This window comes from Opisthocomus hoazin, chromosome 7 (assembly GCF_030867145.1).
Source record: "Opisthocomus hoazin isolate bOpiHoa1 chromosome 7, bOpiHoa1.hap1, whole genome shotgun sequence".
NCBI lineage: Eukaryota > Metazoa > Chordata > Aves > Opisthocomiformes > Opisthocomidae > Opisthocomus > Opisthocomus hoazin.
Genome location: NC_134420.1, coordinates 47,023,318 through 47,037,452, shown reverse-complemented (window position 1 = coordinate 47,037,452; position 14,135 = coordinate 47,023,318). Strand labels below are relative to the sequence as shown.

General features: G+C 44.5%; 1 protein-coding gene across 1 annotated transcript; it reads right to left on the bottom strand.

Annotated features, from left to right (window-relative positions):
• Positions 1-8,245: 8,245 nt before the first annotated feature.
• Positions 8,246-11,591, bottom strand: SSTR1 (somatostatin receptor 1). Its single transcript, XM_009939088.2, has one exon. It carries the CDS (start codon positions 11,552-11,554, stop codon positions 10,385-10,387), a length of 1,170 nt encoding a protein of 389 aa, XP_009937390.2. The 5' UTR covers positions 11,555-11,591; the 3' UTR covers positions 8,246-10,384.
• Positions 11,592-14,135: the final 2,544 nt, after the last annotated feature.

Here is a 14,135-nt window from a genome sequence, read left to right as displayed (position 1 = left end):
AAAAAAAAAAAAAAAATAAAAAAAGGATAGGCTGTAATGAACAGAGGCAAAAATATTTAATGGCTTTTTCCCTATGGCTTTTTCTCTTTTTCTTCCAGGAACACTCTTAAATATGCCATGGTTTAGCCTGGCTGGATGCCAGGTACCCACCAAAGCTGCCCTATCACTCCCCCTCCTCAACTGGATGGGGGAGAAAAAAAATATGACAAAAGGCTTATGGGTTGAGATAAGGCCAGGGAGATCGGTCAGCAATTACTGTCACAGGCAGAGCAGACTTGACTTGGGGAAATTAATTTATCACCACTCAAATCAGAACAGCATAATGAGAAGTAAAACCAAATCTTAAAAACACCTTCCTCCCAGCCCTTCTTTCTTCCCGGGCTTATCTTCTCTTCAGATTTGCCCTACCTCCTCCCCTTGAGGAGCGCAGTGGGACAGGGAGTGGGGGCTGAGGTCAGTTCATCAAACGTCTCTGCTGCTCCTTCCTCCTCACACTCTTCCCCTGCTCCATTGTGGGGTCCTTCCCATGGGAGACAGTTCTCCACTAACTTCTCCAACACCGATCCCTCCCATGGGCTGCAGTTCTTCACAAACTGCTCCAGCATGGGTCCCTTCCATGGGGTGCAGTCCTTCAGGAACAGGCTGCTCCAGCATGGGTCGCCTGCGGGGTCACAAGCCCTGCCAGCAAACCTGTTCCAGAGTGGGCTTCTCTCTCCATGAGGTTCACAGGTCCTGCCAGGAGCCTGCTCTAGCGCGGGCTCTCCATGGGGTCACAGCCTGCCTCACCATGGTCTGCTCCACGGGCTGCAGGGGAACCCCTGCTCCGGCGCCTGGAGCACCTCCTCCCCTTCCTTCTTCACTGGCCTTGGTGTCTGCAGAGTTGTTTCTCCCACACAGTCTCACTCCTCTATCCTGCTGCAGGCTTTTTTTTTTTTTTTCACTGCTTTAATATGTTATCCCAAAGGCGCTACCACTGTTACTGATGGGCTTGGCCTTGGCCAGCAGTGGGTCTGTCTTGGAGCCAGCTGGCACTGGCTCCATCAGACGTGGGTGAAGCTTCCAGCAGCTTCTCACAGAAGCCACCCCTGTAGCCCCGCTGCTACCCAAACCTTGCCACACAAACCCAAGACAAATACAATCATCATTCATCAGCAGTCAGGACACTGGTTGGTGTTCTGCTGTCCTGGGTTTTGCATCAGTAGTTGCAATGTCTTTAGGCAGATGTTCCTCTAAATATTTTTTTTGGCCTGCTTTAAAATTTTACTATTTATTTTCTGGAGTTCACCCTTTCTTCTGTTTTCTTTATTTGTACTTGATTTCAACTTTAAATTATGTCATTTTCTGTTGTATACTGTTTAACCTTTTAGATTTTTTGAGGGGAAAGTGCTCTTCTAATGTCTTCTTTTGGTAGGTAATATGTGTTTAATCTGATCCCCTAGTATCATTAAATAGTCCCAGTGCCACCTGCAAGCCTTTAACCTTTTAGCTGTTCCTTTTAATTTCTTTTCAGCCTTCTTCTTAATTTATATGTAGCTCCCTGCTTTGAAATGAAATATTAGCATAGTGAATGTTTTTAGCTTTTTTACTCAAAGTTGCTCATTTTAGATATGTTGTAGTCAGTGTTCAACCAAATAATGTCCATTCTTAGGACAAAACCAGGATCTGTTTCTTCTGTTGTGGGTCATCTTACTAATTGTGCCAAGAATTAATTACTAAAGATATCTGGAAATTTAGTTACTAGTCATTCTGTCATGATAGCGGTCCACAAAAAAAAAAAAAAAGTTTTGTTGTTTGTGTTTTAAATTCTTCTTTCTCCAAGCAAGTAATGAAATGTGTGTATGTAGTACATGCAGCTTTTTCTCAGAATACGAGCCTCCTAGATTTCATGGCAATAACCCTTCCTACTCTGCAATGTTAGTGGTGGCACTTAAAGTGAATTGATTCTCTTTCAATTGTACCTAACCACTGGGATGATGAAGCAGATTCTGGTCAATTTGAAGCAATTCTGATATCCTAAGAGAATGAGCAATCATAAGAACACATGCATTAGTCTTCCTAAGTAAGACAAACTTGGGTTTCATTCTTCTCTAGATACTGAAGCTGAAAGGGATGTGAAGATAATATATACAACACGAGCATCAACATATTATTATACAATGTGCATTATGGTCTGTTCTCCCCTATACTAAGTGACATTATATTGTTAGACATCCAAACTTTTTACATCACAAGTCTTCTTTTACTTACCTATACATCAGACAGATACTAATGAGGAAGCTTTTATTACTTTCAAATAAATTGACCACACTCATGCTGTTAACATCCAATGAAATTCCAGAAATCCAGTTTAGGTCTCTCAAAAGAACATTCTGCTGGCTTGTCGTATAAAGTCAACTTTGCTGCAGTAAAATATAAGAACTTAGGTTTAAATGCATATTCTTCTTTTGTGTCAAAAATTAATGTAGGAATATATTGGTATACATTTACAAAGAATATGCTTTCCAAGTAAAATCTGAGGTTGTGGGAGTAGTTTTTTTGAGCAAAATTCTGTCTAGCCAGGAGAAGTCCTTCTGCAGACTCTAGAATCTATTTCAGTGCAAATATGACTGACAGATATTTTTCCACAAATATAAATGTATCAGGAGAGTTTCTTCCATGCTTAGGGAGTTTATTCTCTCTTGCTTATTTCAAATAAATCTTAATTCTAATGAAAGGTTCTTGAAGGAGCACACTGAAACCTGCAATCCTCTGTAGATCAGACAAGTCGTCTTGGGAATGTAGCTCTATGCCTTCGTGCTAAACTAAATTCAAAGCTTCAAGGTCTGTGGAGAGGAATACATGAACATTGCCTTTTGTTCTTAACAGTATATATTTCTCTTGTGGGAAGTAATTTTACCAGTCATAGCACTGAAGATGCTTTTAAAATAAGAAATTCTGTAAATCTTACTTTATGATGGTGAAAGAACAGAGAAGATGCTGCTGTATTCTCTTTCTGCCTTATTGATACAGAGTTCTTTGTTTGGGAAAAATCCAAAATAAATTAACATTTTAAAAAATCCATTATCTATCTGTTTTCTGCATGGTTTTCCTAAGGTTCCAGTAATTCCATAAAGTACTTAAATTATCACTTGATTCTTAGAAAAAATACCTGGATCCTTTCTACTCTTCAAAAAGATCAGCCTGCTTTGAAAATAGCAGCTGACATAAAAAGCAAAACTTCATATTTCTTGCTTATTTGGAATTCTATGTGTTTGCTGTACCCTAAACAATCTAAATTAATTATGTGAAAGAGTCAAGTCCTGCTTTATAATGTCAGTACTAGGATCCCTTCCCCCCACCCCCCAATGGCTTCTCCTGGGCACCCCACTCTTGATTTTTCTCCATTTCAGATTCCTTCTTTCTAAGGCTCTTGAGCATCAAATATCCACCAGTCCTGCCTTTTTTCATATCCCAAATATCCATTCTTTTGCCTTGATGTGAATATATCTTGAGTTCTTGTACAACACCCCATAAAGCCCTACAATCCTTCCACCTTCTTTTCCACCATAAATAACAGGAACAACAACAGTGACAATTAAAACCCCACCTGTTCCCCACGCCTGCAACAACTTCACATACCAGCACAGGAGAGAGCTATTCCCATTAACTTTTCTGCCCAGTTAGCTGATGAGGATTTTATACAATCATGTTTTAGTACAAGTAGCAGACGAGAGTCAATGTCTTCTGGACTCATTATGTGATCAGGTAACAGCTACTGACATAAAAAATAAAACAAAGTGTATACTGTGCTGTAAAAAAAATATGTTCTTTCATTTAATTGAATTTTCTTTTATTAATTCAGCTTTGCAATTAATTTATGTAATTTGTATAAGTCTAAGGTGTGAACGATAGACTTGATCTTTAGCTGATGTAGCTGTTCAAAACATCACTGAAATCCATTACTAATAGTAGCCAAGAGACTTCAGTGGATAAATAAGCAGCTTTTCTTATGAAGACACTCAAGTTTATAGAAAGAATACAAAATAGGATGGAAAATACAAGGCATAAGATAATAAGCTTGTTTTAATATCAAAGTTATTCTAGTTTTCATGAAGACACATGAAGCTCCTTAAAAAAAGCTGCTTTATGATATCATACAGTCAGTTTAGCTTCTAAAAGGGGGTTTTCTCTTTCTGTGACTAAATGGTATGCAAAATAATTCTGCTGCATTGTTAGGAAAATAAACTCACTAATACTGCTATTTATTTTCTGCTCAATAAAGCAGTGCTTTTCAATTTTTTCTGTTATCCATGACTTGTCTCTCATTGACTGGATAACGGGGCAGGTTCCATCTATGTCTGTTTTTAACAGAAACCAGAGAGCATCAAGATCCCCAGCCTTTAGGTGATAACTCTGATAGATAATGCATTTTTTGTGTATATTTACAATATATTATAACCTGTTTATCCCAATTAAATAATGAAAATACTATAGTCATAGCCTCTGTTACTTTTCTGGTTTAGACCTCAGATGGAGATGTTGATCTTATTCTAGCTGGGGAAGGGTGTGGTTGGTCCATGTAGTAGGCATGGGGAGTGATTTCCTGAAGTGCTGGGCAACTGCAGCTCTCTGTGAGTGCTAGCAAGCTCCAAACTTTCTGAATATCAAAGGAATATCTCCAAACTTAGCCACCTCGGTTCTAAATCAAACACTAATCACGTTTTTTTCTCCAAGATCTCCTTCTCCTACCTGCTCCAACCTCTCCAGCCATGGACTCACCTCCTTAGGGGAATTAATGCTCCAATTTACTCTACATGTCAGCGCACCACAAAAGCAAACCAAAGAATTTCTATTGCATAAATAGTAAAATGGTGCTACCTAACTGTCCAGCAGCTGCAACCTGAATTTTACTAATCTTTAATTCCTTTACAACCAATATACATTCTAATTCATCCCTTTACATACGGGATATCAGAGCAAACAGGATGTTTACATATTTTACCAGAAGGAAGTATGTATATGCGCATGCATGTCGTGTATGTATGTATACACTCCCATACTTGCTTTGTATAACTTTGCCACATTTTGAACTATTCCATCTGACCAGCAATCATTTGAGCTTGCCGTTGTAAATTTGAGTACCTGCAAGTCCTGCATGAATCAGTTGAACTTGTGGCCCTTTGCTTTTATCAGTCTGTTGGCACCAACACCAACATTACTCGGTGTTGTTCAGCGTTATGAAGTACTGTGCATTACAGCACCCTTGCAGAAGCTTGCAGCTTCCCTCTGGGCTGTCTTACAGAGTTGTACGCTGGGTAGGGCCCATGTGTGCACTGCAAACAGAACTGTCACCAACAAGCTAAGCGGAGCCAATACAATCCAATTACCGTGATCATCACAGTGATCAGCAGGTCACAAGTCATAAAAGGTGGTAATTCTTATCTGTCCTACAACCCCCATAGGCCATGCATTTGGGCACTTCTATCTGAGCCGTTCTAGTTAGGAAGCTCAAGAACCCACAGAGCGACCCTAAGTCATATTACACAGCATAGGAACCTGTATAGAAAATACTTTTTTTGGGAAAAGGGAGAGTAGGACTAGATGACCCACAGAGGTCCCTTCCAACCCCTACCATTCTGTGATTCTGTGATTCTGTGATTCTGGACATGAATATTGCATTCAAGGTGACTCTACCCATCATAGATGTGATAAGCATATAATGACAAATGTATTCCGTCCAGACTGGACATTAAAACCAAAATATCTCAGGTAGGATACACCACCTTGCTGTTTCTGCTTCGTGGCTGCTTACTACTCTGCCAAATCCAGATTTTAGGCTTTTGGACAAACAAGATTGGAAGAGGGTGGGCATAGTTAGCTTTTATTGAGAAGCACCTGTCTTGTCAAAACTGTGCTTGGTTTGTAGCTGTTTGGTGACATATTTTGAAATACCCTCTGGTTCACCTGTTGTCCTTGGCTATTTCTCTCTACAGAATATAATATCTAAAAGCATTATTCTCAAAGAGAAGTCTAATTAGTAAATTATTCTTTCTTCCTGTGGCTTAGCCTGCATTTATCAGTCCAATAAGGCTCTGTGTTGAAGAGGATGGAAATGCTGAATACACAATGCAGCAGAAATATTTTATTCTCCTCTAGAGATTCATAATTCACGTTCTTGTCTATAGAGCCCTGGAGTCAGGCAAGGTTTCTAGGGGCTGGAATCGCGGAGTCTAGAACATTGAATTGATGTTTCTTTCTTGACTAATTTCTTCTGGGTTTTTTAAAAACTATTTTTCTTGGATGTTTTTTTTTTGGCAGGATTTTAAGATACTAAATTACAGTGCTGTTTTGGAAACATGGCAGAGGACAGTCAAACCTTGCATAACTTACTAATAAGCGTGTCATGTTATTTCAGTAAGATTTAGTTTCATATTTAAAATTAGGATGATGATTTTTGGAAACTGGTTGAAATACAGTATATGGTCACAGGGTTAATAGAGTGTGCCACATACATTTGAAATGCAGACTTCTAGATTTTCAAAAACAACCAGAAAGCCTTTTATTTTATTCTGACTCACTGGAAACACGACACTTCAGAAATGCTTAGGTCACATTCAGAAATCTGACTGTCCTTCTCTGTGAAGAAATCAGATGGGTTCTGTAAGTGTGAAATGCAAAGAAACCATACACTGCGTGATGTTCTCCGCTCTAGGGACCATCTCAAGAGGCAGAAGATCTGTGTGGCCATCACCTTTTTCCTCCACATCCCAGACAGCAAATGCCCCTGCGAGCAGTCTGGTTCAAGCCCGCTGCCTGCACATAGCAGTCAGCCGCAGGATTAGGAGATGCGTCACCTTTGCTGCTGTGCGGAGAAGGCCAGTGAGAAAGGAGACTCATTTCCCACGTACCCTCCTGTGAGCAGGAAAGTGCTGCAGAGGTACCTGGTGTATGTGCCATGTGAAGACCACTCTCCCTTTGTGTGTACCACGGGAAATAGACCAGTCCTTTGACCGGATACTATTCAGAGCTGTCACGCTTTTGGGTGTAGGTCTTCAGCTAAACAGAGAACAACAAAAGTCCCATGGATTTCGTTGGCACAGGGCCAATGTCCATGACAAAGTGTATGCGGTATTTTTAAAATATTAAACTCATGGGTAAAATGCAGCAACATAATACTGGTTATAAATTACAGTTTACCCATTTCTAGATGAATTATGCCGTAGCTGTATAAAGAGTCAAAATGTCACTACATCACTTTTTTTTCAGTGAATTAATCATTAGTTCAAATCATTTACATGTGAAATATGAGGACTCTTATTTGCAATTTGGAAGGCATTAACAGGAAGAGTTCTGTTTGTTTTCTGGTACACATTCTTTCATGAGGAAAACTTTGGTTTTTTTTTCCTGGTAGTTACGTTCTACTATTTAGAATAATAACAGAATGAACTAACTTTTTCTTCCAAAACAAATCAAGAGATATTTACAGCTGTTGATCACCTCTCCCACTGCCAAAGTCAAACTAAACTCAGGGTGAAAAAACAGTAGGAAGAACAGTTAGTTTAGGATAAACAGATTTTGTTTCCAGCTGAAACTACCGAGGCTGCTGCAGCCAGCCATCACAGGGGCACTGCTGGCTGGGGGTGAGTTGGTGCAGCCCTCTGAAGGGAAGCCGGCTGTCTGCTGAGGCCCTCACAGCCTCTGCCGCAGCACCCGGCTGCGCTCTGCCTGCCAGAGCTGAAATTCAAGCGCGTGTGCTGGTAGGTGTGCAGGCATCTATCACAGCTCTGTTTAAAGGCAAATTTTAAAAAAAAATAAATCAAAAGAAAGAAGCAGCAAAACCAGGCTCAACTTTTTGTCAAAGCTGAGTATCGGGTATGAATCACTGCTTTTTAACTTTCGCTTCACCATGTCTGATGTTAAACAAATCCAACAACAGAAAGTAGACTGACTCTCTGTTTAATCTGACCGTACATAACAATATGCCTGGGTGAAAAAGACCACATAAGATTATGAGATTTATATCATTTTGAAGAGATTATGAGTGAGATTTTAAGTGAAGCTCTACAAATAGCGTTGCGTGGTATTGGGGGGCATTTTAATGTTTTGACAGATGTTTGGTTTCTGTGGAAATTTAAATGAGCCTATAAAGAGATTTCATCCTTTTTTTTCCCCATATGTGCATGTAAAACATTACCAAAATTAATATTTGTGTGTTTTCTTTAAATGAGGTCCATTGGGAAGTAGAAGAAAAGAAACTGTACAAATGTTAAAGCTTTCCACAAAATATTTTAATAAGGATGTGACAGCTTCCACATTAGCAATTTTTAAACTAAAAGGAGCTGACTCACAGTCCACTAAAGTGAATTAGGATTTTTTCTCTCATTTCAATGGGCTTTGAATCAGACAACTTTGAAATACTAAATTTATACATTCATTTAACAGTACCTAATTTTTGGTGAAAGAAATATACAAAGTAGTATCCTGCGTTTTGCTGCTGAGAAAAGTTAAAAGGTATAACTTAACAAAAACCTGTAGTAAGTCCACCACCGCTGATGCTAGATGCCTTAATTGTCAACCTTACACTTTAACACTGTACTTAAGCACCGTAGCCACCAGTACAATGCTACCAGGTATGCTGCTACTAGAGATTTTTCCCAATCTCTTGCTTCATATTGCCAGTAGTTATAATTAATACAACCACAGTATTGTGCTAGAGAAGTGATTTGTCACAGCTGCTGGCACACCTGCCGCTGTGTGACACTGTTAACATAGGTGGTAGAAGGCAACAACCATAGTTGTTTGTTTCAACACGGTCCGTAACAATTCTTATGCCTGGCATAAGAGGGAGCAGGGATAGAAGGTTTTGTTTAATCAGCTGTCATCTATCAAATAAGAAAGCTTCATTCGTCTGTATGAAAATTGTTCTGTCATAAGAGGGGAAAAGAGAAAATTCAAGAAAGAGAAATTTTGTGAGGGAGACAATGTAGACGAAGGAGATAGAAAAAGTGACAACCTTTTTATCTGAAAAGGAGCCTTCTCAAGCATCACCCATTTTAAATGCAACCTTGCAAGTAGCCACCACAGACATAAGTACACAGTATAAATTTCTTCAGAGAAACACATTCACAACACAGTGACGAGAAGCAAATAAAAATCAAACAAAAAGACACCTGGCACACACTAAACCCAACAATTCTCTGAAATGAAACATTAAGAAGCTCTGGGCCAGTATATTACATTGGCAACATATGAAACCCATTTTATTTCTTTTAGTGCAACAGAAGAAATGGAGCTAGGGTAATAGCTATTGTCAAACAGCTACTTTTTTGTCAAGTATTTATTTCAGAGCCTGGTGGAGATTTTTAAATGAATCCCTCTTTTTTCCATGTAGGCTAAAGTGACTTTGTGGCCACCCAGGTCACTCAACACTGTCTCGGCTCCCTTCATCGCTGTTTCACAGCTGATGGAGCAGGCGCAAGACAATGGCTTCACAGTCTAGCGCTCCCTTTAAACTTTATTATTAGCACACTTTATTGTACGTATGGACACATTCAAACATTTCCCAGCTCAATGGCCCCCCCGCCCCGGACTCTTGGCTCAGTGCTCTGCTCCCTGTGAGTCACGGGACTGCTCTGCTCCCGTTAGCAGCCTGCCGTGCAGCTCTGAAGCACAGCAATAATTAGATTTTTTTCTGAAGACCTTTTTCTCCCTTCTTCCCCCGAGTGCAGCACCAGAGCCCCAGTGAGGTGGAAGCTATCTGCAAAGCAAAAGACGACTCCATGACTATGCTGCTTCTTTTCTCGGGGCCTTTTTGCTCCTCTGTTTCTTTTTTATTCCTTTGGGGGCGCAGAGAGGGGCTACTTGCTCCTTCCTGGTGGGGGACTTGTCCTGGCATTTCTACTCTCTGAAGGGGAGGTGCATACCGACACATGCTGAGCAGGGTTGCTTTCAGTCTGGAGCAGTCTGAGCCTGAATCCTGGGCTTGGCTGAGCCAGGCTCATCTTAGTGGCCTGGGGGGTCCCACCAAACAAGGGAGAGGGCAACCTGTACCAAAGGTGAGGGGAGAGTCGCTGTGGGACCTGTACAGCCACTGGTCGGACACAGAGAGGGGTGGCAGAGCCCAGTTGCCAGACTCTTAAGTTGACTGACGAGTGCAGCCATTTGCTAGGGGGGTGTCTAAGCATCAGCGAACGCACCTGGTCTCAAGGGGAGCAGATGGGAGGGATGGGGCAGCAGAACGAGGACGTGGTGTTTTCTTTTTTCTTCCCTTCTTCTTGTGCCAACCACCACTGCTGGTGGGCAGGACCGAAACCCCCTCCCTCCCGGCCTCACCATGCCACAGCCCTGGCCTCGCTCACCCTCCTGCTGGGGGGCAGTAGGGGAGCAGGGGGGCAGGAATGCTTCCTCAGAGGGTGGTAATCCTGGAGGTGCAAGTGCCGTTCCTGTACATGCTCCCTGACTCCAAGTTGTCTGGGGGAAAGTCCTCCACGCTGTATGCTCTGCTCTTGAGAGCAGTGGCATAGTAGTCGATGGGTTCCTCTGCAGCATTGTCCATCCAACTGAGGCAGAGCAGTCGCTGGAAGGACCGCTTGAAGTTGTCCGAGAGAAAGCCATAGAGAATGGGGTTGGCACAACTGTTGGCATAGCCCAAGATGACAGAGAGCTGGCTGATGGTGGCATCATCCTGCTCTACAAAGACATTGACCAGTTGCACGATGTAGAAGGGCATCCAGCAGATGACGAAGACCATCACCACCATCATGACCATGAGGGTGATCTTGCGCTCCGAACGTTTGCGTTGCTGCCAGCCAGCCTTCAGGGCCACCATGCGCATCTTGGCAATGATGAGGATGTAGCAGAGGCAGATGGCCACTACAGGCAGCAAGAAGCCCATCAGAAAGGTGTAGACCACAAAGACCAGCAGCCATCTTTGGGTGGGCTCTGGCATGAGCATGTTGCAAGCCACCGTTCCATCACTGTTGGCTGCTGTGTTGGAGAAGATGATGATGGGCAGAATGATGAGGATGGAAAGCACCCAGACACCCAGATTGACCATCTTAGCCACCGTGGGCCGGCGGTACCTTGCCGCCTTGATGGGGTGCACCACAGCGATGTAGCGGTCCACGCTGAGCACAGTCAGGCAGTAGATGCTGGTGAACATGTTGATGGCATCCACGCTGAGCACCAGCCGGCAGAGCAGCGAGCCGAAGGGCCAGTGGTGCAGCAGGGTGGAGGTGACCAAGAAGGGGACACTGAGCATCAGCAGCTCGTCCGCGATGGCCAAGTTGAGGATATAGATGTTGGTAGCCGTCTTCATCTTGGCATAGCGTAGGATCACGTAGATGACCATGGAGTTGCCGCACAGCCCCACCAGGCATACCACGGAGTAGATGAAGGAGATGAGGATGGCGCTGCCTTGAGACTCGCTCAGGGTGCTGTTCGGGGCGCCGGACGAGTTCCTGCCGCCCGAGTCCATGCCCCCCGCCGCCGCCTCCTCCGAGGCGCCGCCGCCGCCGCCGCCGCCGCCGCTGCCTGCACCGCCCGGAAGCCTGGAGCAGGTGCCATGGGGGAGCATCCTCTGCCCGGACCCCCCCGCCCCGGCTCAGAGCGGCCGGCGCCGGCCGCCGCCCGGGCTCGGCATCCCGGCAGGGCTCCCGGCGCGGCTGCTGCGGGCCGCGGGCGGCGGGGGGGAGGCGGCTGCCGGCGCCGCTCGCTCCGAGCGGCAGCGCTCGCTGCTCCCCGGCTGGGGAATGATTAACAGGCAGCGCCGCGTCACCGGCTACGAAAAGGAGGAGGGAAAGAGAAAAAAAAAGAGATGCAGGACGAGACGTAAGTGGGTGTCACTCCCACCCCCCACCCCCCCGCCCGCCTCCCAACCCGCCCTCCGGCCGTTCGCAGCGCTGGCAGGTCCGTGGCTGCCGGAGTGCAGCCTCCCGCACTGTACCCGCTGCGCCCCACCCCGCAATGCCCCCCGGCCCCACACCGCTCCCCCCATCCAGTATTGTTTCCCCCACCCTGCACTGCCCTCCCGCCCCTCACTGGTGCCCCCCCCAGCCGGCATCCTCTCCTCCCCCTCCACTCTGCACTGCTCCACGGCAGCTGGGTCCCGGCCAGAGGCACCCCAGGCAAAGGGACCATCCTTTCTCCTTTAGGAAAAACGCCTGGGTCGTGGGTAGGTGGGCAATATTGCCTGGGCAGGCATGCCTCACAGCTGCTCAGCTGCTGTAACCCTTTCCTGTCACCGCATCATGCGCGTTGCCCACCCCAGGGCGCTGGCACCGGGCATGGTGCTGACTTCGACCTGCCACACAACCTTCAACCCTAAGGGCACAGCACTGCATGAGAACAGTAATGCCCATACCTACTACCACTACCTCCAACACGCTACAGCCCTGACCCTCTCTGCACACTCTGTCCCTAAACATGCCCCCTCATCCCATTCTGACACCCAGCACATGCTCTGCCTCCCTCTGTCCATCACCCATCCAACAGTGCAGGCCCCAGTTTGCAGCTACGGCTCACCAGCGCTATTTACACCACAATGGTGCCAAGACCATCCTAGCTATGCTGCCGTGCAAACACACCATCTATCCGCTCTTCTGTCCCCTCACATACTGCTTCCACTCACAGGATCACTTCAAGCTCAACCATCACATGCTGCAGTGCTACACCCCCTTCTTGTAATATTGCACTTAAAACACGTGCGTATTGCTGATAGGGTTGTACCCACACAGGGAGTAGGCTGTAAACCCTCCTCGCCACTGTGCCGTAACACAAACCATTGACACCATCTCCATTCGTACACTACTTCTACATATACGTAGCCATCACTGCATACATGACTTCTTTCACACTACACCCGTACACCCACAAACTGCTTCTGCACGCTGACCCGTACCGTGCTATTTCTTACACATGCTCTGATCCTAGACCCACCCAGTCATATACACCGATAGCTATTCACGCTGTCATCTCTAAACAGACACCCCTGCCTCACATGCCTCACCCGCACCACCGGTTCCAACACATATGAACATCGGCAGATAGTCCTAATACAGCATCTCTACCCTGGCAAGCACACTTTTTTGTATGTTTTTTTTGTGTTTTTTTTTAAAGTATGTCCGTCATGTACATCTCTCCTTCTGGGCAGTAAGTCTCTTGTCTCCCTACATGTTATTGCTCCATGCATGCAGTCTGTCCTCACATACTTATACATGACCACTGAATCAATTTCCGTCTAACACTGCCACCTGACCATTTTGCGTTAACCAGACGTGGTTACTTACTAATACACACACCCTCACACTTCCTCACTGAACGAATGCTCCCTCAGCACATACTTACAAAATAAATACTCAGTAATTGCTTATTCTCTTGGCCGTAGCCACTCAGAAGTGTGAGTACCGCACACTTGTATGGACACCAGCCTGGCTCTTCACATAAACTGCCGCCTATGGGCACTACCTACTTTTGTCAAGAACAGCAGGTCCGCACCATATAAATATCACCACTGTGCCTGTGCTGCTATGTGCTCCCCACAGCACCACCATACTCGGCATTACACATGCATCCTCACAGCCTACTCATTTTACCATGCATACCCATCACCTCCTACAGTTCACACATCTTTTTATCACTGTCTGCCCACCCTCACAATTATACATATTATCACTATCCACCACTTTAATATGCAGATACATGCAGCATTACCATCAATTCATTATAAACCAACATCATCACAAATTTATTCTCCCTAGCACCGTATATATCCCCATACCCCTTATCACCGCCAGCAGCTATTCCAACACATACATGTAACCTCTCTGATTGTATGATTTTCCTCATGTCAATCTTCACCTTCAATTGATATACACCTAGACACTCCAATGGGACCAGCATGTGCTCTTTGGCACCTTGTCAAAGGTATTACATTTAGCACATGCACACTTTTACATGACCCTTAAGCAAGCTGTTTCCTTTCCTTCTGTGGCTAAAAAGCAGATTGTGAATACATGTTTACATATATATACACCCCTACACATAAATTTAATGATATATAAAAATAACCCTAATCAGTTTTTAGTAATTGCACACAAGTTCTATTTGGATGATACACTTTGTGACTTTTGAGGACTTTTTGTGTTTATGTTCTGGTA

Excerpts from the sequence above, each read along its gene's own strand:
- SSTR1 (XM_009939088.2), bottom strand. The coding sequence starts at position 11,554 with ATGCTCCCCCATGGCACCTGCTCCAGGCTTCCGGGCGGTGCAGGCAGC.